We start from the raw sequence: 27,842 nt of genomic DNA, 5'->3' as shown, positions 1-27,842 counted from the left end.
CCTATGTGTGTCCAAGTGTAGGTGTGCCCTACTACTCGCTCATATATACATTATTTTCTGAAGATTGGGTGTAATCTTCTTTGTAGGTGCACCCACCTCTATCATTGTCCAGGAAGTGAGCCCTCTCCAAACACTATTTTATATAAAATAACTATTATTTTATATTTCTCAGCAAAATTCTCTGGCTGGATGGTGGCATTCTGTGGCCTAAAATGAACACAAAAGTAACACAACACCAGACTTATGTGCTGCTTGTGAAGCCAGACACTAATTCCAGTGATTTTTCATAATCAGTCTGGAAGGACAGGTCTATTGCATGTATTTCAAAAGAGAAGCCAGAGAATTTTAGTTCAAAAAGGCTTCTCCTAAAGTTATGCGTTGTACTTTAAGTGCCGTGTTCAAAGAGTAAAGCGTGTGAAGCCCGAAGTTTGTGACGCTAAAACACTTAAACTGGATTAAGTATATACCGACATGTATGTGCCTGAAGACGTTTTCTTTAGAGTTCAAATAACCCAGTATTTGACATTATATCTGAGTATCCAATATAGTATATTCGGAATTATTACAGAACATGTCCCAGGTAATACAGTAGATCTCATTGCACTTGATGAAATTGAAAAACACTAAACATCTCACAGGTGTAATGAACATTTTAGGATTTCATGGTCATATGAGTAGAATGTGGTCCCTGTCAGACTGAATACTGAAGGCTCTTTGTGGTATCCGGGCATGCATACCTGCTCCAAATTGTTGACTTGTGTTTCCACACAAGGTTGCTAGAGGCATCTGGTGAATTATTAATAAATCTGAATAACGACATTCTTTAGCTTCTGGTATTTTTGATGAAATTTATACTAAATATATGTAGACACGAGCATTTCCTTCTTTGCATTTTGGAACATCTAAAAAATGTTATAGTGGCAGGAAATTAAATTTATACCTGTAACTCTTAATATACAGAACTTGAACTTTCAAGGCTGTGATGCAAAGTTTATATGGTTAGCAAACCATCTCTTAGCGCTTATAATTCTACTGTCCTTTTAGAGACCAGTTGAAACAGGAACCTCTGCATTCCCTATAGTAATGTCACTGATCTGATATAAATCACATGACACACGTTGCCGTGTAGCCCCAGACTAAATCAGGGCGCACCTTTAGACTGACTAGTTAAGTTTACACCAACTGGTAGGTGGCTTACTTTACTCCAGAATTGTGAATGGTCCATCTAAAAAGGCATGTTCCCTTTCAATTAGGCCTTGCCTGTTTCCTGATAAGTCACACCCCCATGTCTGACAAGCTGAAAACGGTGTCCAAAACACTTAATGGTGGTGCAAAGCATGTAAGCCAGTGTTTTATGCAAATAACTGCAGAATTTTGCCACATTTTGATTAGTAAATGTCCTCATTTTGTTAGATATTCTTGAAATATTTCTAGAATGTTCCCAAAAATAACTTGCCATCGATTTCAAATAAAAAGAGTAACTAGATATTTCTTGGACATTGCAAAGAGGCATAAACTTCTCTAGAAGGTATTCTGCTCTAAGAACATCCTGTCATTTACAATAAGATGCAAAAAAAGTTAATAAATAGAAAATATTTATAGATATCATAGTTAAACACAGATTTGAAAATAAAAATCACAACTAAAATAACAGTATTAATTAACCAATGTGTTTCTCCACTATTTTAAGCAAACTTAAATCCATAAGAAGTACACAGAATTGTTCTGCCATGGATAATCCATTTGTAGTCTTAACTTTAATATTTGACCCTTCATATTTTCTATAATATGACTGCATTAAAAATAAAAGATGCGTAATTATAATAGATACATAAAACCAACTGTACATAAAAGTAGTTGTAAGTCACTGCTCCGTTCCTTGTGGTTGTGAGAACGTGGCCTTGTATAGAACATAGACAACATAAAAAGTCATAACTGAAGTCCAACTGTGTCCAGAAAACCTGGAATTATTTCAGTGTCCTGACATTAGGCCGAGTCTTCTCAAAGCGTCTTTTCTAGACTCCTCTGAAGAGTCACGTCCTGAGAACTGTACTGTAATTCCTTGAGACCGGAAACCTGTAGGTCTTGGCATTGAATAAGTTCTTTTAATTTCCTGATTAGTATTTATCTGTGTTTTCTCCTGTGCAATGTGTATGCTACTGGGTCGTTTGTTCCTTTCTATAGAAGTTCCTGGTTCACCTTTTATAACAACAGTTTTTCCAAGAGAAACAAAGGCACTTGGCTCGTTCATCAAGATTTTGCTGATACTCTCATTCTCATTTGAATGCCTTCTGCTTGTTTCTGGAGGCATCATCTTGACTGAATGCTCACCATTTGAGACAGGAGACTTGCCTACATCAGCTTGAACAGGGATTTCTTTAACTAAGCCAAGTTTGATGAGGGCTTCATATCTTGTCTGCTCAGAAGTGACTTCCCGAAACGAAGTTCTCCGTCCCACTTGTTCATGACGATTTGTTGCATCAATTTCATCTGCAAACCATCCAGGACCGTGTATATTAGCCAACACTTGAGCTTTACGTTCCTGTACATTGACAGCTGCCTTGGCGATAGTTTTGTTATACTGCTTCCCAACTTGTTTAATAATTATGTTGTTTGGAAAACGACTGGGTTTGGTATTTGGTGATCCTGGAAATATAAAATGACCTTCACTGATTGGTGAGGTACCAACACTTTTTTTCAGTTCTGGCGACTTCCCATCTTTAGGTGACAAGGGTGACATGTTTCCACTTTCACGTTTTTTCTCCAACATTTTTTGAGCAATAATTACAGGTGTTGGAATAGCCCCATGTAGTTTTCGTTGTTCTGATGGCAGGTCAGGAGAAAGATTCTCAGTTTCCTTCAGTGGAATAGTCACAGATGAACTTACTGTTGTGGGTGATTGTGAGGTCCAAGAGTCTTTTTGAGTAAGATTCCAGTTAGTACTGCCTAATCCAATTCCAGAGTCTATATAGGGAAAAAAAAATGACATACATGAGATATCTGTGAATGTTATTCTTCTTCTAGGTCATGGTATATAAGTAGTAATAAGTCAGAGCAACTGGACTTGTATTTTTTTCTTGAAGACATTTTGCTAGTGATCCGATTGGCTTTCTCACTTAGAATGGCTTGTACAAGGGAAAATTCTCATACAAGCCCTCTAACTTGAGAAAGCTGGTTAGATGATTTCCGAAAAGAAAAAAATACAAGTCCAGTTGCTCTGACTTATTGCTACTGATATATGTGTGACATATTTCTTAGTAATATACAGTGATCATAGTTAGGGACATGGCAGAAGCCTTGATTTAAATCTATCATTTTTCTAAATTATGTTTAAAGGAGTTTTCCCAGAAATTTTATATTGATGGTCTATTCTTAGGATAGGTCCTCAACATCTGATCTCTTGGGGTCTGACTTCTGGCACTGTTTTTCAGTAGCTCTGGCTCTTAAATGGGAGTATCACTGCAATAACCAGCTCCGACCACTATCCTATGGATAGCCCATCAATAAAAACTCAACAAAAAAAAATCACTATAATATTTCAAAGAATACAATTTTTTAGTATAATACAGTATAACAGCTTACCTTCAGGTGAAATCTCAACATGGTTGTGGTCAGTCTCCACCAGATCGATAATGTCATCAGTGTCAGAGTGGCTATCTTCTGTTGACCTCGGGGAGTAATAGCCAAGACTAGAATTAGCAGAAAGCGGTGGTTCTTCAGGGTCATCTTCAAAAGCATCTAAAGTTTCTTCAAAAAACATGAGGGCATTTTTCTCTTCATTTGTTAAGTATTTCAAGTTTTCATCATCCTAAAGAAAACAGAAGAAAAAACTCACAGCAAGAGGCAACACGGTAAAAGCACACACCTTGTCATGTCATAGTGTTGCTAAGGATGGTCACTGTTAGTGCTTGTAAAGTCAGCTTTTGAATGCTGCCTTATAAAAACACAATAATGCAACTCAGTCAGTAAATATCATATACAATATGCAATAGGTGGTATAAAGAATAATACATTTTTTTTTAAATATATTCATGTATATAAATTCATGGAAAACTACTACAGATGTAGCAGGCTTTAATGTAATTCCTAGCGCATTAACAAGCTTATCGAGCTGACTTAGTTTAACAATGTGCAAAACTTGTTGCACTGTTGGGTTTTACATTGATGACCTTTAGATAAGTCAACAGTATCTGATCTGTGGGGGGCAGACATCTGGGATCCCTGTCAATCAGCTGTTTGAGAAGGCAGCAGTGCGGGCAGTAGCGCTGCAGTCTTCTCGCAGCTTAGCCTAGGGCATATGAAGTCACGTTCATTGGTCACATGGCCTAGACCTACTTACCTGTCAGGGGAGATAAAATGATCACTAAGGTGGTTCTCACTGAGGTGGTTTTGATGCGTTTCTGCTAAGGTAGCTTCATGGTCTTTTAGCTTAGACCATGCGGAGTATCTGTTCTTATCAGTAGGTGAACAGATGAACAAGGCCACTGAGATGGAGCTGAGAAACGCTAAGAGGTTAACCCGGAGGTGTAGGCTGGTGGCTGAAAGACAGCTCCAGGAGTGGCAGAAGTGCCCCAGGAGTGGAGACCCTGTGGTGCCTAAACTAACTGGGGGTGAGTGTCCACACATTTGCACGCACTTCACTTTCACACATTTAAGCGCACCCACCTCTCTTTTCCTGGTTTTATGGCCTGGCGTAAGATGAGGAAATTTTTATAATTTCAGCCAAATGTCTGCCGTGCCGTAACTGGCACACATTCACTTTAGTCTTTATTTTTTATGTTCACTGTTCACGTTCCATGTTTTGTTTGTCACTAGGAATTGTGGCTCTTGGCCAACACCTGGGGTGGCAGCCAGGTGGAAGCCAGAGCATAGTTTGGAGCTTTTCTAGCTTCAGCTGAGGGATGGCCACTACTTCCAGACCCTTGTGTGTGCCTTCTGGCCCGGAGGGACTGGGATTGGTTTATGGGGGTCTTCTGTTATAGAAAGGGCCTACAATAGACCCCAACCTCGTGCACGCTTTTGTGTGGTATGCTGCACAATTTTGTTGCATGAGTATAGAAAGCATGTACCTAGGGGGTTTAAAAAAAAGTGCCTAGGTGCAGCTCAGCCCCATTGAAGTGAATGAGGCTGAGCTGCGATACCAAGCATAGCTGCTGTAAAATATAGAGCACAATGCTTGGTGAGCTGAAAGAAAGCCACGGCTACTGCCATCATTCGTACCTTCTAAAACAGCTAATTGGTGGGAACTCAGATCAGATACTGATGATTAGAGATGAGCGAACTTCTGTTTTAAGTTCGGCGTCTAAAGTTCGGGTTTGGATTAGCGGAGAATCCCGATCTGGAACCGGATATGGATTCAGACTTCCGTTGTGGTCCGTGGTAGCGGAATCAATAATGGCCGATTATTGATTCCGCTACCACGGACCACAACGGAAGTCGGAATCCATATCCGGTTCCAGATCGGGATTCTCCGCTAATCCAAACCCGAACTTTAGACGCCGAATTTAAAACAGAAGTTCGCTCATCTCTACTGATGATATATCTAGAGGAAATTTATTAGTAAATTGACAACTAGATGTTACCAGCTGGGAGTGTGTCACTAATCCATCCTATTCTTTTTAATATCTGTTTGTCTGTTTGCCAATGACACAAAAGTGTGTAATAGGGTTGATATTCCTGAAGGGGTTTGTAACATGGAAACAAAATTTGCTTCACTAGATAAATGGTCTCAACAATGGAAACTGCAGTTCAAGGTTTTCAAATGTAAAATAATGTACTTGGGGAGAAGGAACCCTCAGTCTGAATATCGCATTGGCAGCTGTGTGTTATCGAGGACTTAGAAGAGAAGGATTTAAGGGTCCTGATATCAGACAGCTTCAAAAAGGGTGCACAGTGTAGACAGGCAGTAGGGAAAGCAAGTAGGATGCTTGGCTGCATAGATAGAAGTATAACCAGTAGGAAGAGATTGTGATCCCACTGTTTAGAGTATTAGTAAGGCCACATCTGGAATAATGTGTCCAGCTCTGGAGAGCCCAACACAAAGACATATATAAAATGCAACAGGTGCAGAGATGGGTTACAAAAATGGTGGAGGGTCTTAAGTATAAAACATACTAGGATAGGCTTAAAGAACTTAGGCAGACATTTATGAAAACTGGCAATTTAGACGCCAGTGTCTGTCCCTCCTGCACTAGCGGTTCATACACCTAAGTTATGTAAAGGCGGCGGCCTGTATATAACTTAGGCTGACTTTTCACTTCTACATCAGCAGATGTAGTTGGGAAATCTACAGTAAGTGAACTTAAAGAGGACCTTTCACCGCTCCTGACATGCCTGTTTTAACAGCTTCATGCAATAACAATTCTGGAGCATCTATTCTTATGGTTCTATGTTCTGCCATTCCTGTATTATTTCTACTAGAAGTTATGAAAGAATTGCTAGCAGTCTGCAGTAAGGGTACAGAGGGGTGGTATTCAGTTGGGGGGGTGTACCTCCACAGTTTGAAGATGGCAGCATGGATTGGCTAGAGCGAGTCTGCGCAGGGACACCCTCCTGTACCCTTAGTGCAGACTGCTGGCAATGCATTTATAACTTCTAGTTGAAATAATAAAGGACATATGGAGCGATAAGAATAGATGCTCCAGAATTGTTATTACACAGGGAATGCATGAAACTATTAAAAACAGGAGCGGTGAAAGGTCCTCTTGAAACATGCCTGGGATAAACACATGTCTATTCTAAGGGCAGACTAGATGGTCCAGGGGGTCTGTTTTCTGACATCAATCTTTTATGCTTCTATGTTTTACTACCAGGGCTGTGGAGTCGGTAAGATAATGTTCTGACTCCAACTACTGCATTTTATCACACTCTGACTCTGACTCCTTCATAAATTGCCAATAATGTAGTACAAGGGTTGCTGGGACATTTCACTGGTGTTCACAGCATGCCTCTGCTTCATACTTACCTGTTATCCACAACTCTGGTCTGGCTCTTGTGTGTCTATCTTTCAGTCTGCAGCCTTTTTACTACCTCTCCGCCACTGCAGCCGATGACTGGATTCAGTGGTGACAAGAGACACCTCACCACTGAAGCCATTTATTGGCTGCAGCAGAGCAGATGATCAGCCCCATGCAGGGGACGAATTAAACAAGCCGTGGACTAGAAAATGGACACATGGGAGCCAGTGTGTAGGACGAGAGCAGCAGGGAGTAGATAAGCATAATTCTTTACATAGCAGAGCCAGGGTGTAAGCATCTGTGAAAAGTTCCCAGACAACACCTTTAATGCTGTCTGCCTGTTCTGTGTACTGGTTCTGAGATGTAAGGCATGCCCAGTAATCAACGTCCTCCTCTGATCTTTAAAGGAGGAACTTTCTACTGAGCATGTAAAGCACAGTTTCAGGCATTGTTACTAATTGAAGAACACAGAATAGAAGATACCTAGTATAAGGGACAGGAGAGAACACATGAGCGGTGAGAAGATACCTAGTATAAGGGACAGGAGGGAGCACAGGAGAGGTGAGAACATACCTAGTATAAGGGACAGGAGGGAACACAGGAGAGGTGAGAACATACCTAGTATAAGGGACAGGAGGGAACACATGAGAGGTGAGAAGATAGCTAGTATAAGGGACAGGAGAGGTGAGAAGATACCTAGTATAAGGGACAGGAGGGAACACATGAGAGGTGAGAAGATACCTAGTATAAGGGTCAGGAGAGGTGAGCAGAAACCTAGCATTAGGGACAGGAGAGGTGAGAAGATACCTAGTATAAGGGACAGGATAGAACACATGAGAGGTGAGAAGATACCTAGTATAAAAGACAGAAGAGAACACAGGAAAGGTGAGAAGATACTTAGTATAAGGGACAGGAGAGGTGAGAACTGATTTTATATCACCACTTAGTTAGACAGAACATAAAATATATTTATGAGTCACATTTCAAAACTTTTCTAAAAAAAGTTAATAAATTAATTACACATTATTAATAACTGATGTTTTTTGCCACTATATAATTTAGAGTGTGTAGAAATATGCCCCTTTGACAACGATAAAGGTTCACCCAATGGTTAATCTATTAATTCACTTCTAGGCGGAATTACAGAGGGATGAACAGAACACAGAATTCTACGAAAATGAGCTGTAGAATCGTTATTTGATGGGCAACTCAATTATTTAACAAAAAAGATTTGTCAGGAGAGGTGACAGGTCCTATTTACATAACAATGGGTTGCAATTTGTGGGACTGGAAAAGGATGCAACACTGTTCCTTAATGCAGACTTTACTACAATTACCAAAATGGCCAAAAAGTGACTGTACCACTGACCACAAGAGACCGGCTGTGAAATAAAATACTGTCCACTAGATGCTAACCAAGAACAATTCATAGTAAATTCTGCTAATGTGCTTAGTATCTGAGCTATAGACATAGGGTTCATTCAATCCGGTTATCCAATCTGCCCATTAAAATGCTTTTTCTAGTTGTTCAAAAACAAAAAAAAAAAGGGAGCTACCCTTCCTTGATGATTGGGCGAGTTATGACATCTGCAAAAAAATGTAAGGGGTTTTCCGAGATTTTTAAATTATGACCTATCGTCAGGATAGGTCATTAATATTATATCGGCAGGGACTCCAACACCCTGGTTGAAGAGAAGGCCGTGCACCGTGCCAGCGCAGCCTTCCCTTCTTTCTTTACCTGCTCTCAGGTGACATTGCAGTGGTGAGCAGGTGTAACTACAAGAATCCATCCCATTCACCCCTTTACGGTCACCAGAATAAGTTAAAATGAAACTGCTTAAGAGGTCTTTTACATGATGCGATTTTTATGCAAAATTTCGACAACAAGTTCTCAAACATCGCCCAGTATAAATGCGCAGCAAATACACCATGTTGTTGATATAATATTTTTTTATGATGAGCTAAAAATGATCATTTGTCAGCAGACAAGGTATTTTAACAGCGACAAATATTATAACGCTAATACGTGCTATATTGTCAATCAGTAGTCTTTTTGTACAAATGTATATTCAGGTGTAATCTGACTCAAACGTTGTTCAAGGTCATGGTTAGCAGCTTAGCTTTAAGAGGGCAGAGTGAAAAATGTATGGTAAACGGTCAGGCCAGGCATCAGCTCGTGACAAGTGGAGGAGAACAGTGTTTTACAAGTCATGTAGCACATTTCGTTAATTAGTGGCTCGGGTAGCGCATTCCTTTTAAGGCTTTGTTGTTCCTCTAGGCACAGCGGCTTCATCACGTACACACTATCTGGCTATTTACTACTGAATTCCAAGCACAGGTGAATGACAGTGACATAACTAACTAAGGAGTCTCATTATGCTAATTACCAGTAAGCCAATGATTACCAAATGATTTACAAAAAATATTACTGAGAAAGCTCATAATGTTTGTGTCAAAAATGTTGACCATCATAATTACCTCCTGGCATGAACACAAAAAATATCTTAAGAAATAACAGCTTGATGCAGAATCTATTCAGCTATGGCTAGAAACGAAGCATTTTTAGGCTTTGTTTTAGGTATTGCATTACTGATATGGATCTAACAATAGTACTGGCTATGCACTGTTAATAAGTAACAGTACATAATCATTACGTCTAATGGCGGGTGACAAAAAAAACACAAGCCATGCAAATGCTAGAAAACTGTAAGAACAGGAAGAGTCAAGTCACCTAGTAGCCCATGTTACCAAGAGAATAAAATTGATATAAACTCCCCATGCAAAACCCATGTCATGACTAAAATTCTGCCAGTATGGTAAACAGTCCAGTGATTAGTTATACGTACAACACATTGGGGTGGGGTCAAAGATCTGGGTTGCCAGAGGATGTACCTAATTTATGATGGGGTGCAGACATAGTCATAAATTAGCCAGTCATGAGGGTCATTTACGCATATTTTTAAGCCAGCTTTTGGTGTAAAAATAGTAGCAAAGTCTCCTTTTTGACCGGTTGTGTTACAATATCAAGTTATGCGGTCGGTGTAAAAAAAAAATTTAACAGATGGGCAGGGCAGGGGGAAGAGCGGGGGCGTGTCGGGGGCCTCCAGCTGTAAATGTGCCCTAGTATGCCTGGAGTGAGATCTACTCCAGCCCCTGACTAGTAGATTTCAAGTATCAGTTACGTCAATTTCCTGGCATAAATGTTAATGAATTTGCCAGGGCTGATGGCCTGGCCCCTGTCATGCCCCCACACTGCCTTCGTTGTTGCATGGCCAAGACTGCTGTATAGCTAAACTATAAAATTACAGAGGAGACTGAGCACACACGTGAAAGCTTGTTAAAGGTATTAACTAGCATTCAGTCCACAAAGAGATTTATACGTTTAGTGCTTTACTACGAATCCTACTTACACCAATCTACTAATGACCACTCTTTACTGTCTTGCTTTGTGTTGGACAGCTTCCATGATCATGGATGCGTATGTGAAGAAATCATGACAACAGTGACCATACACACCTTGTCTAGCCAGCATGAAGGATGCAGGAAGCACCCACTGCCGCCCGGAGTACTAATTGGCACTTACGTGACAAATACTATGTCACCTCTATATAACATTTGTGACTCTTTGTATCCCAGAAAACAACTGATGTCACATCCAGCTAGACATAGCTGTGTAACCCATGTGATATTGCAGGAGGCTTATGGGCCAATTAGGTGATTCTCAGATGATTATTTCTTTTACACTATTACTAACCATTAACCCCTTAAGGACCAGGCTCATTTTCACCTTAAGGACCAGGCCATTTTTTGCAAATCTGACCAGTGTCACTTTAAGTGCTCATAACTTTAAAACGCTTCGACTTACCCAGGCCGTTCTGAGATTGTTTTTTCGTCACATATTGTACTTCATGACACTGCTAAAATTGGGTCAAAAAAGTTAATTTTTTTGCATAAAAAAATACATTTTTTACCAAAAATTTTGAAAAATTAGCAAATTTCAAAGTTTCAGTTTCTCTACTTCTGTAATACATAGTAATACCCCCAAAAATTGTGATGACTTTACATTCCCCATATGTCTACTTCATGTTTGTAGCATTTTGGGAATGATATTTTATTTTTTGGGGATGTTACAAGGCTTAGAAGTTTAGAAGCAAATTTTGAAATTTTTGAGAAATCTTCAAAATCCCACTTTTTATGGACCAGTTCAGGTTTGCAGTCATATTGTGAGGCTTAGATAATAGAAACCTCACAAAAATGACCCCATTCTAGAAACTACACCCCTCAAGGTATTCAAAACTGTTTTTTCAAACTTTATTAACCCTTTAGGTCTTCCACAAGAGTTGATGGCAGATGGAGAAACAATTTTGAAATTTCTATTTTTTGGAAAATTTTCCAATATAATCAATTTTTTCCAGGAGTAAAACAAGGGTTAACTGCCAAACAACACTCAAAATGGGTTGCCCTGATTCTGTAGTTTGCAGAAACACCCCATATGTGGTCGTAAACTACTGTTTGGCCGAACGGTAGCACATAGAAGGAGGGGAACACCATATGGGTTTTGGAAGGCAGATTTTGCAGGACTGGTTTTGTTTATACCATGTCCCATTTGAAGCCCCCTGTTGCACCCCTAGAATAGAAATTTCAAAAAAGTGACTCCATCTAAGAAAGTACACCCCTCAAGGTATTTAAAACTGGGTTTACAAACTTTGTTAACCCTTTAGGTGTTCCACAAGAGTTAATGGCAGATGGAGAAACAATTTTGAAATTTCTATTTTTTGGAAAATTTTCCAATATAATCAATTTTTTCCAGGAGTAAAACAAGGGTTAACTGCCAAACAACACTCAAAATGGGTTGCCCTGATTCTGTAGTTTACAGAAACACCCCATATGTGGTCGTAAACTACTATTTGGCCGAACGGGAGCACATAGAAGGAGGGGAACACCATATGGGTTTTGGAAGGCAGATTTTGCTGGACTGGTTTTGTTTATACCATGTCCCATTTGAAGCCCCCTGTTGCACCCCTAGAATAGAAATTTCAAAAAAGTGACTCCATCTAAGAAAGTACACCCCTCAAGGTATTCAAAACTGGGTTTACAAACTTTGTTAACCCTTTAGGTGTTCCACAAGAGTTAATGGCAGATGGAGAAACAATTTTGAAATTTCTATTTTTTGGAAAATTTTCCAATATAATCAATTTTTTCCAGGAGTAAAACAAGGGTTAACTGCCAAACAACACTCAAAATGGGTTGCCCTGATTCTGTAGTTTGCAAAAACACCCCATATGTGGTCGTAAACTACTGTTTGGCCGAACGGTAGCACATAGAAGGAGGGGAACACCATATGGGTTTTGGAAGGCAGATTTTGCAGGACTGGTTTTGTTTATACCATGTCCCATTTGAAGCCCCCTGTTGCACCCCTAGAATAGAAATTTCAAAAAAGTGACTCCATCTAAGAAAGTACACCCCTCAAGGTATTCAAAACTGGGTTTACAAACTTTGTTAACCCTTTAGGTGTTCCACAAGAGTTAATGGCAGATGGAGAAACAATTTTGAAATTTCTATTTTTTGGAAAATTTTCCAATATAATCAATTTTTTCCAGGAGTAAAACAAGGGTTAACTGCCAAACAACACTCAAAATGGGTTGCCCTGATTCTGTAGTTTGCAAAAACACCCCATATGTGGTCGTAAACTACTGTTTGGCTAAACGGCAGGACATAGAAGAAGGGGAACGCCATACGGTTTTTGGAAGGCAGATTTTGCTGGACTGGTTTATTTACACCATGTACCCTTTCAAGCCCCCTGATGCACCCCTAGAGTAGAAACTCCATAAAAGTGACCCCATCTAGAAAACTACGGGATAAGGTGGTTGTTGTTTTGGGACAATTTTTGGGGTAAATTAGATTTTTGGTTGCTCTATATTACTCTTTTTTGAGGCAATGTAACAAAAAAATTTAATTCTAAAATTGTTTCTACATTCGCTATTTAGTTTTGTGGAACACCTAAAGGGTTAACATAGTTTGTAAAGTAATTTTTGAATACCTTGAGGGGTGTAGTTTCTTAGATGGGGTCACTTTTTTGGAGTTTCTAGTCTAGGCTACATCAGGGGGGGCTTCTAATGGGACATGGTGTAAAAAAAAAAAAAACTGTCCATCAAAATCTGCCTTCCAGAAACCGTATGGAGTTCCCTTCGTTCTATGCCCTGCCGTGCGGCTATATAGCCATTTACGACCACATATGGGGTGTTTCTGCAAACTACAGAATTGGGGCAATAAATGTTTAGTTTTGTTTGGCTGTTAACCCTTGCTTTATTACCGGCAAAATGGATTTAAATTTAAATTTTGCCCAAAAATAGGTGTTTTGGCACCGTTTTTATTTTATATTTTTAACACCGTTCATCCGAGGCGTTTGGTAAAAAGTTATTTTTATAGCGACGACTTTTACGCACGCGACGATGCCCAATATGTATGGCTCTCAGACTTTGGAGACACTAAGCAGGCATCCTAAAACTGCGGCCCTCCAGATGTTGTAAAACTACAATTCCCACCATGCCCTGATGATGGCTGTAGGTTGTCTGGGCATGCTGGGAGTTATAGTTTTACAACATCTGGAGGGCCGCAGTTTGAGGATGCCTGCACTAAAACTAATATTTTTTGGGGAAAGAAAAATTGTTTTCGTGTCTCCAAAGTCTGAGAGCCATAGTGTTTTATGTTCTCTAGTGAACTGTTGGGGATTATAAAAATTTAGTACTCCATGGAAGTGTGATACTCCCTGAAGCAATCGATAATGCAGAGGCCCGGATGATCGGGGCACGTGTCACATTGAGTTGTGGTGTCCTTCCGTATCCCCCTCTTGTGACACACTCTGCACTTTTTTTGGGTTCGTCCCTTCTTTCCAGTATGGGGGACCACACCTGGAAAGTGTTGGCCAGGGACGATCCGGGCGCCTCCAGTTCCCGAGGTACTCCGGCCTGCTCTTTCCCGGTCCGAAAAGATCAGGTCTTTGAGGACTGCCTCATAGAATTGGAGGAATGTCCCTGTGCTGCCAGCGCTTCGGGCTAGTACAAAAGAGTTGTACATGGCAACCTGCACCATGTAGACCGCAACTTTTTTGTACCATGCCCGGGTTTTGCGCATGGCGTTATATGGCGTGAGGACTTGATCAGAGAGATCAACTCCTCCCATATACCGATTGTAGTCGACGATACAATCGGGCTTGAGGACCGTTGCCGCGGTACCTCGCACAGGGACTGGGGTGGTGCTGTTACCGTGGATTGTGGACAGCATAAGGACATCCCTCTTGTCCTTATACCTGACCAGCAACAGGTTTCCACTGGTAAGTGCACGGGTCTCACCCCTGGGGATAGGTACCTGGAGGGGGTAGGCAGGGAGGCCGCGTTGATTTTTCCGCACGGTCCCACAAGCGAACGTGGATCTGGCGGCAAGGGACCTGAACAAGGGAATGCTGGTATAAAAGTTGTCCACGTACAAGTGGTAACCCTTATCCAGCAGTGGGTACATAAGGTCCCACACGAGTTTCCCGGTAACACCCAGAGTGGGGGGACATTCTGGTGGTTGAATCCGGGAATCTCGCCCCTCGTACACACGAAATTTGTAAGTGTACCCTGAGGTACTCTCACAAATTTTGTATAGCTTCACGCCATACCTCGCCCGCTTTGTGGGAATGTATTGGCGGAAACTGAGTCTCCCCTTGAACGCAACGAGAGACTCATCAACCGCGACCTCCCTTCCAGGTACGTAGGCCTGCTGAAATGTGGCCCCAAAGTGATCGATGACCGGCCGTATCTTGTACAGCCGGTCATAGGCAGGATCACCTCGGGGGGGGACATGCTGCATTATCGGAATAATGCAGACATTTCCGGATGGCCTCAAACCGGTGACGTGTCATGACCATACTGTACAGTGGGGTCTGGTATAGGACGTCCCCACTCCAGTATTGCCTGACACTGGGTTTTTGGACTAGACCCATATGCAGCACGAGGCCCCAAAATGTCCTCATCTCGGCTGCACTGACCGGCGTCCAGCCACCGGGTCTAGCCAAAACTGAGCCTGGGTTTTGAGCGACGAACTGTTGGGCGTACAGATTCGTCTGCTCCACCATCAAATTCACCAGTGGGTTACTGAAAAAAAAACTAAAAAAGTCTATTTCAGTAAACCCCACTGTGGGAATCTGGATTCCAGGATTGCCAGCGAAATCCGGAATCTCAGGCTCAAAGTCCACTGGGGGACACCAGCTAAGTTCATCGGCAGGGGGCTCCGGTGAACTTATTTGGTGGGCCGGGAAACCAGTACGAACCCCAGGGCGGCTCGTACTAGGGTGGGCCACAGGATCCCTAGCATGTGTGGCCCCTGGCTCCACCTGGCGGCGTCTCCGCTGCCTTGGTGGCTCATCGTCATCCGATGATGATGAGGAGGATGCGGATGACAAAAGGAACGTGGGGTCATCCTCATCCTCACTGGGGCTCTCAGAGTCGGAGGCAATCTGGGCATATGCCTCCTCGGCTGAGAACACCCGGCGGGCCATGGGTGTGTGTGTGTGCGTGTGTATGTGCGTGCGTGTAAACCTTTATTCTATGTGCGTGTGTGTGGGGGCACGGGTGTTCACGTACTAAAAAGTCCAGGCAAAAAAAATGGGCAAGTGTTAGGAAAAAAAAAAAAAAAAAAAAGTTCAAACTTGCTGATCTGCGGTTCAACGCTGATCAGCGGTCGGTGGGGTGGTGGGGCGGGCGATGCGCTAACAGTGGACGGACGCTAAAAAGTGCCGGCCAGTCAGCGCACGCAGAAAAAAAAAAATGTGGTGGTGGGGGAAGGGTCTGGTGGTGGGGGGAGGGGGTTGGTGGGTGGGGGGGGGGGCTGGTGGTGGTGGGGATGCGGGGGGGGCAAGTGGCAGGGGGGGTCTGGGGTCTGAAAGTTGAAAAAAAAAAGTTTGGAATAAATGTGCTTTTTTTTTTTTTTCTAACTTTTCCCTTCTTTCCCTGCCTAACGGTGCCTCTCCCTCACTGACCCTAACCTACCTGGGTGGCGATGGGTGCAGGAGGGTGATGGATGCCGATTTAGGGGGACACAGGAGCTGGTGCTGGACGATGCTGCACGGTCAGGGTGCTGGACAGGAAGAGGAGGGGAGAGAGGAGCGCAGGAAGTTTGAATCTCGCGCCTCTCTCCCCTGCACCAATCAGCACCCTGGACAGCGGCGTTCAGCACCAGGGCCAGCTCCGCCTCTGCAAATCCTCGGACTGCGATTGGTGGTGTAAAATTACGCCACCGATCGCAGTCTTTTTCCGGTTCATCGGGTCACAGGACACCCGAATGGACCGGAAACGCAGAAAACCGCAGGTCTGAATTGACCTGCGGTTTTCTGCGATCGCGGATACGGGGGGGTCCAATGACCCCCCCCTGCGTTGTTACGGGATGCCGGCTGAATGATTTCAGCCGGCGTCCCGTTCCGATTAACCCCTGCGGCGCCGGAATGCAGATTTTAAGTCAGGACGTACCGGTACGTCCTCGGTCCTTAAGGACTCGGGAAATAGGGCGTACCGGTACGTCCTCGGTCCTTAAGGGGTTAAATAGTGTTTTATCCCTTATTCAGCAATATTAGCATTGCATACAGAGGGAAGTGAATGCAATAATGGCTGGAAGGTTTTACACAAATCTAAATGATAAATGCACATAATATATACTGTCAAATGCTAATGGCAAAGTTACTCTAATGACATGGAATACATATGTTTAAGCAGACTGGCTGCTTGAATATAAGGAATGATATTGACTATGTGTTCTCCAACAAAATTAACAAGTTTATTGGATAGTAATAAAAAAAACATCAACTGTATGCTAAAGCTTCAAAGCAAAAAAAAAAAAAACAACAACTCATAACTGGAACATGCTGCATTAAGTTAAAACGCCAGAAGCACAACTGCAGAGCAAAAAAATTCCATGAAATAAAATGCTTTGTCTGTAATGGATTTCATAATTCAGTACAGAATTTGAAATGAATAAATAGTGGATGGATAAGAAAATGCAGGGAAAACGCCACAGAATTTTTTTTAGGCCTACCTCTCGGAGTCTGTGTTGCTGTAATTTGCACCAAAGTTATCAAATATTGCACAAATGTGTTGCATTTTTAGGTGTAAAAATAAAACGAAAATGCTTCAAAGCCTTATTTTGTGACTTTTTGAATCCAGAATTTTAAAGTGCAGGGCTTGATAAATTCCATGTGTGGAACCCCTATTTTGTTAGGCGTTTGGCTTTAGTCAGCAATTGTAAAAGTGGTCTGATAATAGATAAGTGAAAACATTTTCTCCATGTTCTCTTAATTTGGACAATTTTATTGTATTTATACCTACAGCAGATTTATTTAATGTACTTACGAAGTGAGAGCTTCTAGACCTTGAACACTGGCTGCTTTGACTATCAAAACTTCCACTTCTTTCAAAGTCACTGCGGTTATGGAACTCGGATTCCATGATTGAAGAGCTCAGCTTCAACAGGTTGCTCGGCATTCTCTGAACGGGATACTTTGTGCTTAGAGGAACCGTGTTTCTTCACTATGAATCATGCCCTTACACTAAAAAAAAGAGAAAATAAACAGATAGTATAAAGGGATAGTGAAATCATGCCATTTGCTAGTTTTGCCATTTCAAATGCCATATCGAAGGAAGGGCAGATTCTTTAAGCAGTTCTGTGCTCTAGTTAATTGAAGGACATCCTAATAGTAAAGATAGAATCATAACTATAGAGATACTGTACATTTGTCTTTGTTCTGTTGTAAGATACAGTCTATCTCACTTGATGGTCCAAGGAACAGTAGGTTACGATGAGATAAAATTTGTCATAACCAAGCACCACACGTGCTTGGTTATGACAAATTTTATCTCATCGTAACCTACTGTTCCTTGGACCATCAAGTGAGATAGACTGTATCTTACAACAGAACAAAGACAAATGTACAGTATCTCTATAGTTATGATTCTATCTTTACTATTAGGATGTCCTTCAATTAACTAGAGCACAGAACTGCTTAAAGAATCTGCCCTTCCTTCGATGAGTCCAGCTCATCCATGTACTATTGGCCACTACTGTTGAAACTTGCACCAAGATAACATTGGAACCCACTTGTTTGCTTGATACTTTGGTTTACCTAGTGTTAATCTAGCCATACACTCTCAATTGGCCAGCAGCAACCCCTCACGCCCCGAACCCAATCAGACTTAGTTGAGCATGCATGCGTTTGTTTTGAATAGAGAGCGGGGAGTAAACACGTGTCATACACTTCTGACAGTGGCTTATCTTCCCAGAGAACTAAAATATCTGGAATGCTGAAATTCAACTGCTTGGTCCTTCTATCCCCTGGCATTGGCTTGAAAGTTGACATCTCAATACATATTAGAGATACACATAAATCTGTCAAATGTGGACAGCTTTAAACCCCCACTAATTTAACGTTTATGACATAACATTTTAGAGGTTAGTTGGAAGAAAAAAAAAAAAACTCTTACTTTAACATTTTTCCACAATATTTTTTTTACAAGTGCAAAATCTGAACTGAATTCCCATCCATTGCTAATAATATGGCACATTGGGCTTGAACAAAAAGCATTCTAGGCATACTACCTGGCACAGTGACGATGGAGTTCCCTATAAAAACAAGCCATTGTGAATGTCCAGAAAGGATTGAGGCTTAAGGATTAGTAGACAGGTGTGTTTATAGATATAACAGCACATTGTATTTAACATGACCATGAATAGGGCATGCATATCCCTGTCAGCAACACACACAAGCCCAAAAGGTAGATGCTTCAAAATACACAATGGTTTACATGTTCCTCTCATATACTAGTACAAACAGTAGTGTCCTCCACACCCTATTTCATTTCAAGCTTAAAATGCAGAAGTTGGAACTGCTCAATGGTTGGCCATTGAAAACCAACCATAGACAACCCTTTATATACTGGCGCTCAGCTCGGAGTAGTTGGAACACATGGTTTTGTATTATTCACAATGATCTTGGCAGGAAAGCACTCATGTCAGATGTCACAAGGACAATTTGGAACTTACCATCCCACTGAAGATACAGCAGCAAGAATGACTTAATCTTGTGGTTATGAAAACAACTAATATTCTTCCCATAAGTGATCTATTCTCCAGAGTATAAGTGCCCAAAAACCTGTTAAAACTCTAAAAGCCCTAATTATTCATTTACAATTGGATGTTACAATAGATGGAATGATCGAATTGCACTCATTTCAAATGCCATATGGCAACTCTGGATAATGTCAGAGTTAAGGACTACTTCATGATGTCTACACCCTCCTGAAAAATACTCAGGTCAACCACAGGAAGCCCAAGTCTAATTGTCCATACAGCATTTATTGGAAAAAAAAAACGCCACAGCAGGTTTTGATGCGGTTATTTGAGCCAAATACAGACGTGGGTCGAATAGGAAGGAGAAGTGTAACTCCTATTTATAATTTGCCTTCATTTTGAATCCATCTCTGCACAAGACTCAATCCTTTGGTGCATCTCGGAAGGATTGTGCACCATAAATGGAGCTAGCGTAGATTTCTTGTGAAATTAAAAATCAGTGCTCTGATGCAAGTATTAATAAATTTGTCAGGCTGTGGAGCCCCTATCCCCTTCTACCTGATTTTTTATTTTATTTTTGTCGCAAGTACATCATAAAACAGCAAAAAGTACCAAAATTTTAACTTTTTGGCACCACTTTTCTGTTGCAATGGGATTCCTAAATTTGATCAATATTATTTGCATAAATTGTTTTTTATTTTTTGTGTGGCAAATATAGCTTTAAGTTAATTGGAAATTAGGAAATGCACACTACAATCAGTATTCTTTTGTGGCATTTTCGGATCCATGGCATTGAAAAAAATAAATAAAAAAAAATTAAAAGTAGCATGCCCTAACAAAAGTTTGAAAAAAATGTGTGACCACAAAAGGTTTAGTAAAAAAAAAAAAAAAAAAAAAAAAAAGGCATAAATTAATAAATTTCATCGCAACATATTGAAAATGAGCAGGTTTGGATTCCTTGCGAATGATGGGTTGTGCCAGCTTGTGAGTGGAAATACAACCCATTCACTTTCATCATGTTTGATGTACAGCAGCATCACTTATCCGTGATCTTTGGCTGCATGACTTAAGCCCCAGACTTAAAGGGAAAAATTCACTTTTGGTCAACGTTTGTCCACAGTTCTGCGTAATTCAGTTTGTTTCAACAGACCACAGCTATTTGCAATATCACTTTATTGTCCCAGGGTGGGTTAGTTTTTTAGACCAGGTGGCTGACCACAGAAAACTGTTTCATCAAAGCTAACATCATATGCTAAAGTCTAGAGTTCCTAAGGGGCACATGTGTTCAAAGTTCCACATGCTTTCACTCAGCGTACGCCACTGCTAGTGACATGGGCATTCAGGGTTCAACTTCCCTGCCGTTTTTGTCCTTGACATGAGCGATAGTGACAATAGGTATATAGAGCTATATGCGGTTCTTCTGATGGTAATACTGCACTTAGCTTATCACTATATATGGTACAGTATTGTGAAGCGGTTACTGACTTATCTAAATTATTTTTATATTTCTTATCCTGATAAGAAAGTAATAGCTATTAGTAAGTCCAGACTCCAGTCCTCTATTAACCCCAGTAAGAAGGAAATTAGTGAAAAATATTACACATTGAGTAACTCAGTTTCGATGCTGTTATCTATCTGATTACCTCAAGTGTACACACACCACTCACATTTCAATTATTCTTCCTTATACGTGTAGTAGAATAGTAGTAATAGTTCTGCAGCTGCCAAAAGTACAAAGATACAATGTGAGCACGCTTTCAGCGTTTTGGTCCTACCTGAGCTTATTACAGTAACTAATCAATGGAATTCCTGGTCACCAGCCATCTGCTTATGGTTCCACATCTAAAAATCCTATACTGTATATACTGTGGGATGTGAAGTTTCTGTTCGCTGACAACTAGTTGAGTCACTTGTGAATAAGCTCTAGTGTACTGCTGATCTGATCTCTTCACCAACTGGTTCTACTGGATTTTCAAGCAGGACTTCAGATACCTAAAGAATGAATTTGTACAACAAACAAACTTGTCTTCTCTTGGTTAAAGTCCTGGAGACTAGTTATTCAAACATTTGAAGATGATGTAGAGGTAAATGACCTCGTAGAAAATGTTAGAAAAGCCTGTGCATGAACTCTGCCTCCTCACGTACACCATGTCTTGTTCCAGTCAACAGGTGTTTCCATGCATTGGCAGATATGTCACATCTTTCGTCCTAGGACCACACCTAACAATAATTACAACTTACTGAAATAAATCAATCATTTTAGATGGATGACATGTGTATTAAAATCTACTGGGCACACTGGTGTATACGTCAACTCTGCACCATAGATGCAAAAGCAAATTTAGCCTGAAATGCACTGCTAAAGGGAAGTCACCCAATACATGGCCCAGATGAAGAAATTGATGGTACATAAGATTTCCTGCAAAGCATGTAAACCTGCTGTTTCATTGGGCGAGGGGGCTCACTTAGGCTCTGTTACCAGCAGCTTATATGCCAAATGTTGACGCCAGTAGTGAAAAAAAGATGCTCTAGCTTGGAGCCAGTTTTAGGAATAGATTACAGAACTGCCTAACTAAAATAACTTGCCATAAAGTTAGAATTAGTGTTGCCACTTTCACAAGTGGGACTGTTCTGATAACAATACTACAGGGCTGTTGAGAATCCTACAGTTTTTTGCTACAGCCATGCAGAAGTCATAACATGCTTAGACTAGATGTGGGTGAAATGTCTGTGGTAGTCAACCTATCCCATAGTGAAGACCTCACATGTGGCCCTTAATTTCTTCTATGGGTCACATATAGTCAATGTACTGTACTAATAGCCCAAACCAAAAAAATATGTCACCTATAGGCGATACCAACAATTTAATGCAAGATTTCATATATTTATGGATACATATTTAAAACTGTTTACATAAAAGGTGGAAAAACTTCATAGGTGTCCACAAAGAAGATTAAGAAGATAAGTGTTACCTGGTAGGCATAAAAAAAAGTTACTACTATCCATTGCCTAGGCCACAGCTCATAGAAATAGGTAATGGGGGACAAGCAGTCATACCAAATGGGTATATGGTGAACAATTAGCAATCCACTGACCAATATACTGTACATACAACATACCCCAACAAAGAAGGTACCCCACAATTACGGTTATGTACTTTGGGACTGGAGTGGGATTTTTCCAATTTTTTTCTCTCAATGGGTTTAAATTTATATCTAGATGGTATCTCTAAGTAATTGGCAGCTTGCATTGTCATGATGGATTGGCAGAAAACTAATTTGAAAACAGATTTTGACCATCGCCGCTCTGCTATCTGATGTAATCACCGTCTAGTAAGCCCTGTAGTTAGCTTTCTGATATCATATGGTATGTACCAGGCAAGAGACATCTCTGCATTTCTTCACTAAAAACTGCATCTAGAGCAGGGATGTCAAACTCGTGGCCCTCCAGCTGTTGCAAAACTACAACTCCCATCATGCCTGGGCATACTACAGCTATCAGGGAATGATGGGAGTTGTAGTTTTGCAACATCTGGAGGGCCATGAGTTTGACATCCATGATCTAGAGCATAGGATGACTTCAAGGATGAGGGAAACCACCATAAGAACCTGTGGACCACCATTACCAGCCTGCCGTCAGGAAACAACTCATTTCCTTCAGCATATTGTCCAAAATATGTTTCGACAATTATTTTTGCACAAATTAGAGGGAATATCAGGTCTAGTTCAAATTCCACCTCCTGCTGTAGAATGTCACAGTTGGGTGACTATAGAACCACCATACTTACAGTACCTCGCTTACATTTTGAACAAGTGCTGTCAATGCTATTCCCTGCTATAGTAGGGAGGATCTCCAAAAGTAAACCATTTATCACACAATTGCAGGGATAGCAATTCCATAATTGGTTTTGTTATTGGACTCACGCTTGAAGGGAACTGGTCACATCCAGCAAGTAATAATGAAGGACGAGCTGAGCAGATTGACATAGAGTTTAATGGGAAAATAATGAGCATAATTAGTATTTTATTCATAAGAATGTGTTAGGTGACTGTCTGCAGTAATAAAAGTCCAGACAGAGAGGATGTTTAAAGACTATAGAGAGGAATTAGTATATATGGAGTGACTCTAAAAAATTAGATTAAAATAACACTTTTATTTTGGAAAATTAGAACACAAAGAATATTCACATGTAGATTGTTAAAGAATATTCTGATGGAAATATAACTTCTTGAAGAACATTGAGATGTAAAGATTTCATTGGAATGGACATCTAGGCTTTTCAGGGAATTTGAGCACTGAGCCATCTAACCACTTGTCAAACAAATAGGAGTAGGGTATCATGCTACCGGGCGAAAGGGGCGCCAGGCGATTCATTGTAACAAACACCTGCTGTGAGTTCACTTGACACCTTTTGTCCTGAGTGAATAGGTAAGTAATAGATTAAGTGGATGTAAGATTGACCCCAGAAGGACTAGACACATCTATCTTCTACAGGTGTTTTATGTAATTTGCCCAATAACTTGTTTTTCAAGAATAACACATTATCCAGAAATAACAAAAACAGAATCTTCCTGTTTTTTACCTGAAAGCATGCCATCAAACACTTTTTGTTGAAAAGTTTTTTTTGGGTTACAGAGGGCAGACCACGGGGGAATAATCTAGAGAGACGCTGCCTTCCTGCTTTGAAAAGTTGCGCCCGCCTAAGGCTTACTGCACATGGTTGTGTTCATACTGTGGTCAGCAATCAACAAAATACGAATGCTTTCCATGTGCATTCCGCAGTTTTCATACTCCCATCAATGGAAAGTACTATTCTCGTCCGCAATATGGACAAGAATTGGGCATGTCCTATCATTTGCACAAAAACAAATCTGCAAAAAATGCTGATGTGTCTATGGCCCTGCAGAAATCTTTGTCAAATGCTTTGTTTTTCTTTGGTTTTAATTTATTTTTTAGTTCTTTGGTTAAAGTTGGTGCCATGTAAAATGTCACCAACTACAGGGCTGTAATTACTTTTAATTCCAGAGTAAACCTGTCCAGTGATACATCCTCACTGCCATACTGTATAGTATTACAAAATGACAGACCCAGTCCCTTATGGCAGGGCTGGGGTTGCTATTGGGAAACACCACTTTTTTGCCTTCGCCACTTATTCTAATTGAATATATTTACTGGTGATTTTTGCATTTTAGGGGATGAACACTGTATAAATAACACTTGCAAACTTCAAAGGAGAATTCCTACACAGATTTGTTGCAGACATTTCTGAGCCTGAAGGTCACTGCAGCATATGCAAAGTTTTCTTCAATCCCTATCCCGATGAATAGGAAGTAGTCACAGAAATTTTTGCAAGGAATCTGCCGTGCGTACCCTTAGGCCTCATGCACACGACCGTATGCATTTTGCGGTCTGCAAAAAACGTATCCGCAAAAAATACAGATGACATCCGTGTGCATTCCACATTTTGTGGAACACCTGGCTCCTAATAGAACAGTACTATCCTTGTCCTTAATGTGGACAAGAATAGGACATGTTCTATTCTTTAGCGGAACGGAAATACGAAAACGTAATGCAGGCGGAGTAACTTCCATTGTCCGCAAAAAAAAAAAAAAAAAACTCATGCACACAAAATACATTTGTGTGCAAGAGGCCTTAGGGTGCTGTCACATACAGCTTTTTGTACCAGTTTTCTGATGCAGTTTTTGAGTCAAAGCCTGAAAAAGAGAACGGATTCGCTACCAGCATGGATTAGCGACTTTGGCTCAAGTTATCTCCCTGAAAAAAGAACCAATTCGCTACTGCCACCTTTTCTATCAAGGTCTGACTTTCTAAAAAATAAGGTGACCCAGTAACCTCCTAGGCTTTGGCTCAGAAAACTGCAGTAAGTACTGCCACAAAAAGCCATGTGTGACCACTACCTTAGTAAAGTCTTGACTTCTAAAAAGATATGCACAATCCCAATTCTAGGCACAACCTTTTTAGTACTGTTTGATTTTCAGGGTCAATTGACATAAGATCTATCAAGGGATCACAGCGGATTATGGCTCATCCAGCTACACCCAAAATCATGTGTTTGTTTTGTTTGGAGATGCTCGGTACACTAGTGATACCCCCTATAGAAGCATAGAATAATAATTGATATACTATAGGAATCTAACTATACTAGGTTGGCATAGGATCGCCACATTATGAGGGATTGATCCCAATACCGTACAATCAACCAATAATGCCCGGCTACATAAAGAATCAAATGAGGCTTATGTGTGTACACAACTGGCAGTAGAGTACCTTTAATAGCCCCATACAGCTAGATAGACGGGCGAACATGCAGAACGCTTGCGGGTTTGGCTGATGTTAAAGGGGTATTCCCAATATGGGACATTGATGTTATCTCGCTAAGATATGCCATCAATGTCAGATAGGTGCAGGTCCCACGTCTAGGACCTACAGAGAGCAGCCATGCATATGCAGCTACCCTCGGAAAATTGCTATGGTAGTTCCAAAAGTAGTCCCTTAGGTGAATGGTCCCTGCTATAGGAACAGTCTACTATTTTTGGAACTCCCATAGTGATGATTGGAGACCACATTGGGCATGGGTGGTGTGCTCTCCTTCACTTAAGGGCCCCATTCTCTATATAAGAGAGGGTCCAAGAAGTGGGACCAGCATCTATCTGACACTGATGGCACATCCTAGCAATATGCCATCAATGTCCCAGATGGGACAACCCCAGTATGGGAACCTTAACAGCAATGGAAGAAATGACAAATGTACATTATAATTGGCAGTGTTTGTTTTGGCAGAAAGTGTAAGGTAACTCACGTGGCTTAATAAACAGATAAAGTAGACAATTCAGTATCATTCCTGTGTGACTCAACACACAGTAAAAATACCAAATCACTGCTAGCATGTTATCATAGCACGGGCACAGTCACATGGCTCTGTTATCAGACCGTGCTTCAACCACACACTGCCAATGGCAGATGACTCACGGGCCACAAATACAGCTGGCCATACACATGCAATAGGGTGACAGCGGTACCTCTCAATTCCCTCCGGACTCCCCCAACTTTCTCACCGCTCCCCATGTATAATGTGTATATGCTATCAATGGGAAGAGAGTAGACCTGTCCTTCCCAGACACTCCTGGGAGAACAAAAGGAAAAAATTAAGTTCGCCCAATACTTCTCTCCCACAACATCATCTGTCAGGAGCTCCCAATACACATTAGGTTGTCACCCACAAATATGCCCATCTCCTGTATGTATCAATATGGGTCATACTTGCTGAATAATGCGTGTGTGGTCCCCGGGATCTTGGACGCTGTTTATGTCATAAGGGTATGTTCTCACACAGCAGATTTGTCTGAGACGAGAAATGAACATATTTCTTGAAATTGGGATTTGATTTGTACAAATTGGTCGGCAGATACAATTTGGGTATGAATAAATTTAACCCAATTCAAAAGTGCTCAGATTGCCCTGAAAGTCAGGTATGACACTCTGAGGTCTCCTAGGACTGCGTCCAACCTTCAGTGCCCCACAGTATTAGGGCACTTTCACACTTGATCAGTTTTATCCTAATGCATTCTGAATGGAGAGCAATCCGTTCAGGATGCATCAGGATGTCTTCAGTTCAGTCACTGTATGGTTTTTGGATGGAGAAAATACCATAGCATGCTGCGGTACATTCTCTGTCCAAAACACTTGCCAGAATGACAGAGCCGACATTATTTTCCATTCAAATGCATTAATGCCGGATCCGGCTCCCAGTGTACCAGAAAAACGGAACAGGTTTTGTGATCTGCGCATGCACAGACCTTTAAAAAAGTGAAAAAGATAAATACCGGATCCGTTTTTCCGGATGTCAACCGGAGAGACAGATCCGGTATTGCAATGCATTTGTGAGACGGATCCGCATCCGGATCCGTCTACAAATGGTATCCGTTTGCATACAGAACTGCCTGCCGGAATCCAACAACGCAAGTGTGAAGGTACCCTTAGTAACGTCAGCCTGCTTAATCACACACTGTCCACTTTTTGGTAGCAGGTGCCGCCTTCTACCTTCTGACCTTTAAAGAAGGTGGCCGCCATTTTAAAAGATTCGTCCAAATCGTATCACAAAATATTTGGATTCAGCTAGAATCTGAATTTTTGGGAACTTCAAGGCAAATTTCATTTGTTTAGAAATGATTTAATCTCTGAGAAATCTTATTTATGGCAGACCTAATAACCCTTTACAATACACTGAAAGGAGATGACCAGGCTGGATCCCCGCACCCTGCACCCACCATATTACCGAGGTGCCAGTGAAGCACTACCACTCCCAATGTGCAGGCTATCCTCGTAATGCTGTTTTCACACTATACAGCTACTGTATACTACTATGTAACTCATTCATCATTTGGGTCAGGACAGGAACTGGATGGAGCCCAGCTCCAGCACTGCTCCCTCACCAGCAACCTGGGGGCTCCTCAGTACTACAAGAACTGCAATAACCAGAATGCACAGAAGAAGCACTTTGTGTACACTTACCTACCAGTGCGCAGGAGGTAGATAGTCGTGGAACTAGCAAATCCCAGCGTACTACTGCTGGTGAGAAATCCTGGAGGCGAATGGAACAGGTGGAGCAGGGTGAGGTGTATAGTGACAAGTAGCAGGGCGGGGCAGCAATACACGGGAGTGGCTCCTGCAGCATTCCTACAACCTGACTGCAGGTGACACATGGACTCAGAGCACGCTCCTGCCATCTAGTGCTACTTCATGTGTACTACACCCGTTACGGCTCGA

The 27,842-nt window shown here is 41.3% G+C and overlaps 1 protein-coding gene across 2 annotated transcripts; it reads right to left on the bottom strand.

Annotated features, from left to right (window-relative positions):
• Positions 1-27,712, bottom strand: PROSER2 (proline and serine rich 2). 2 transcript variants are annotated; one of them, XM_044276747.1, is made up of 4 exons: positions 27,588-27,712; positions 17,342-17,538; positions 3,583-3,808; positions 1-2,964 (listed from the first exon to the last, which is right to left on the bottom strand). In XM_044276747.1, exons 2-4 carry the CDS (start codon positions 17,471-17,473, stop codon positions 1,973-1,975), a joined length of 1,350 nt encoding a protein of 449 aa, XP_044132682.1. In that variant the 5' UTR covers positions 17,474-17,538; positions 27,588-27,712; the 3' UTR covers positions 1-1,972. The 2 variants fall into 2 exon arrangements, with proteins under 2 accessions (XP_044132682.1, XP_044132683.1); XM_044276748.1 differs by having other exon boundaries at positions 27,592-27,681.
• Positions 27,713-27,842: the final 130 nt, after the last annotated feature.

The sequence above is a fragment of the Bufo gargarizans genome, chromosome 2 (genome assembly GCF_014858855.1).
Source record: "Bufo gargarizans isolate SCDJY-AF-19 chromosome 2, ASM1485885v1, whole genome shotgun sequence".
NCBI lineage: Eukaryota > Metazoa > Chordata > Amphibia > Anura > Bufonidae > Bufo > Bufo gargarizans.
Note: the sequence above shows the minus strand (reverse complement) of the source record. Positions and strands in the feature narration are given on the sequence as shown.

Excerpts from the sequence above, each read along its gene's own strand:
- PROSER2 (XM_044276747.1), bottom strand. The coding sequence starts at position 17,473 with ATGCCGAGCAACCTGTTGAAGCTGAGCTCTTCAATCATGGAATCCGAG. Across the intron at positions 3,809-17,341 it reads GGTCTAGAAGCTCTCACTTC|GATGATGAAAACTTGAAATA; the intron begins GTAAGTACATTA and ends TGTTTTCTTTAG. Across the intron at positions 2,965-3,582 it reads TGTTGAGATTTCACCTGAAG|ACTCTGGAATTGGATTAGGC; the intron begins GTAAGCTGTTAT and ends TTCCCTATATAG.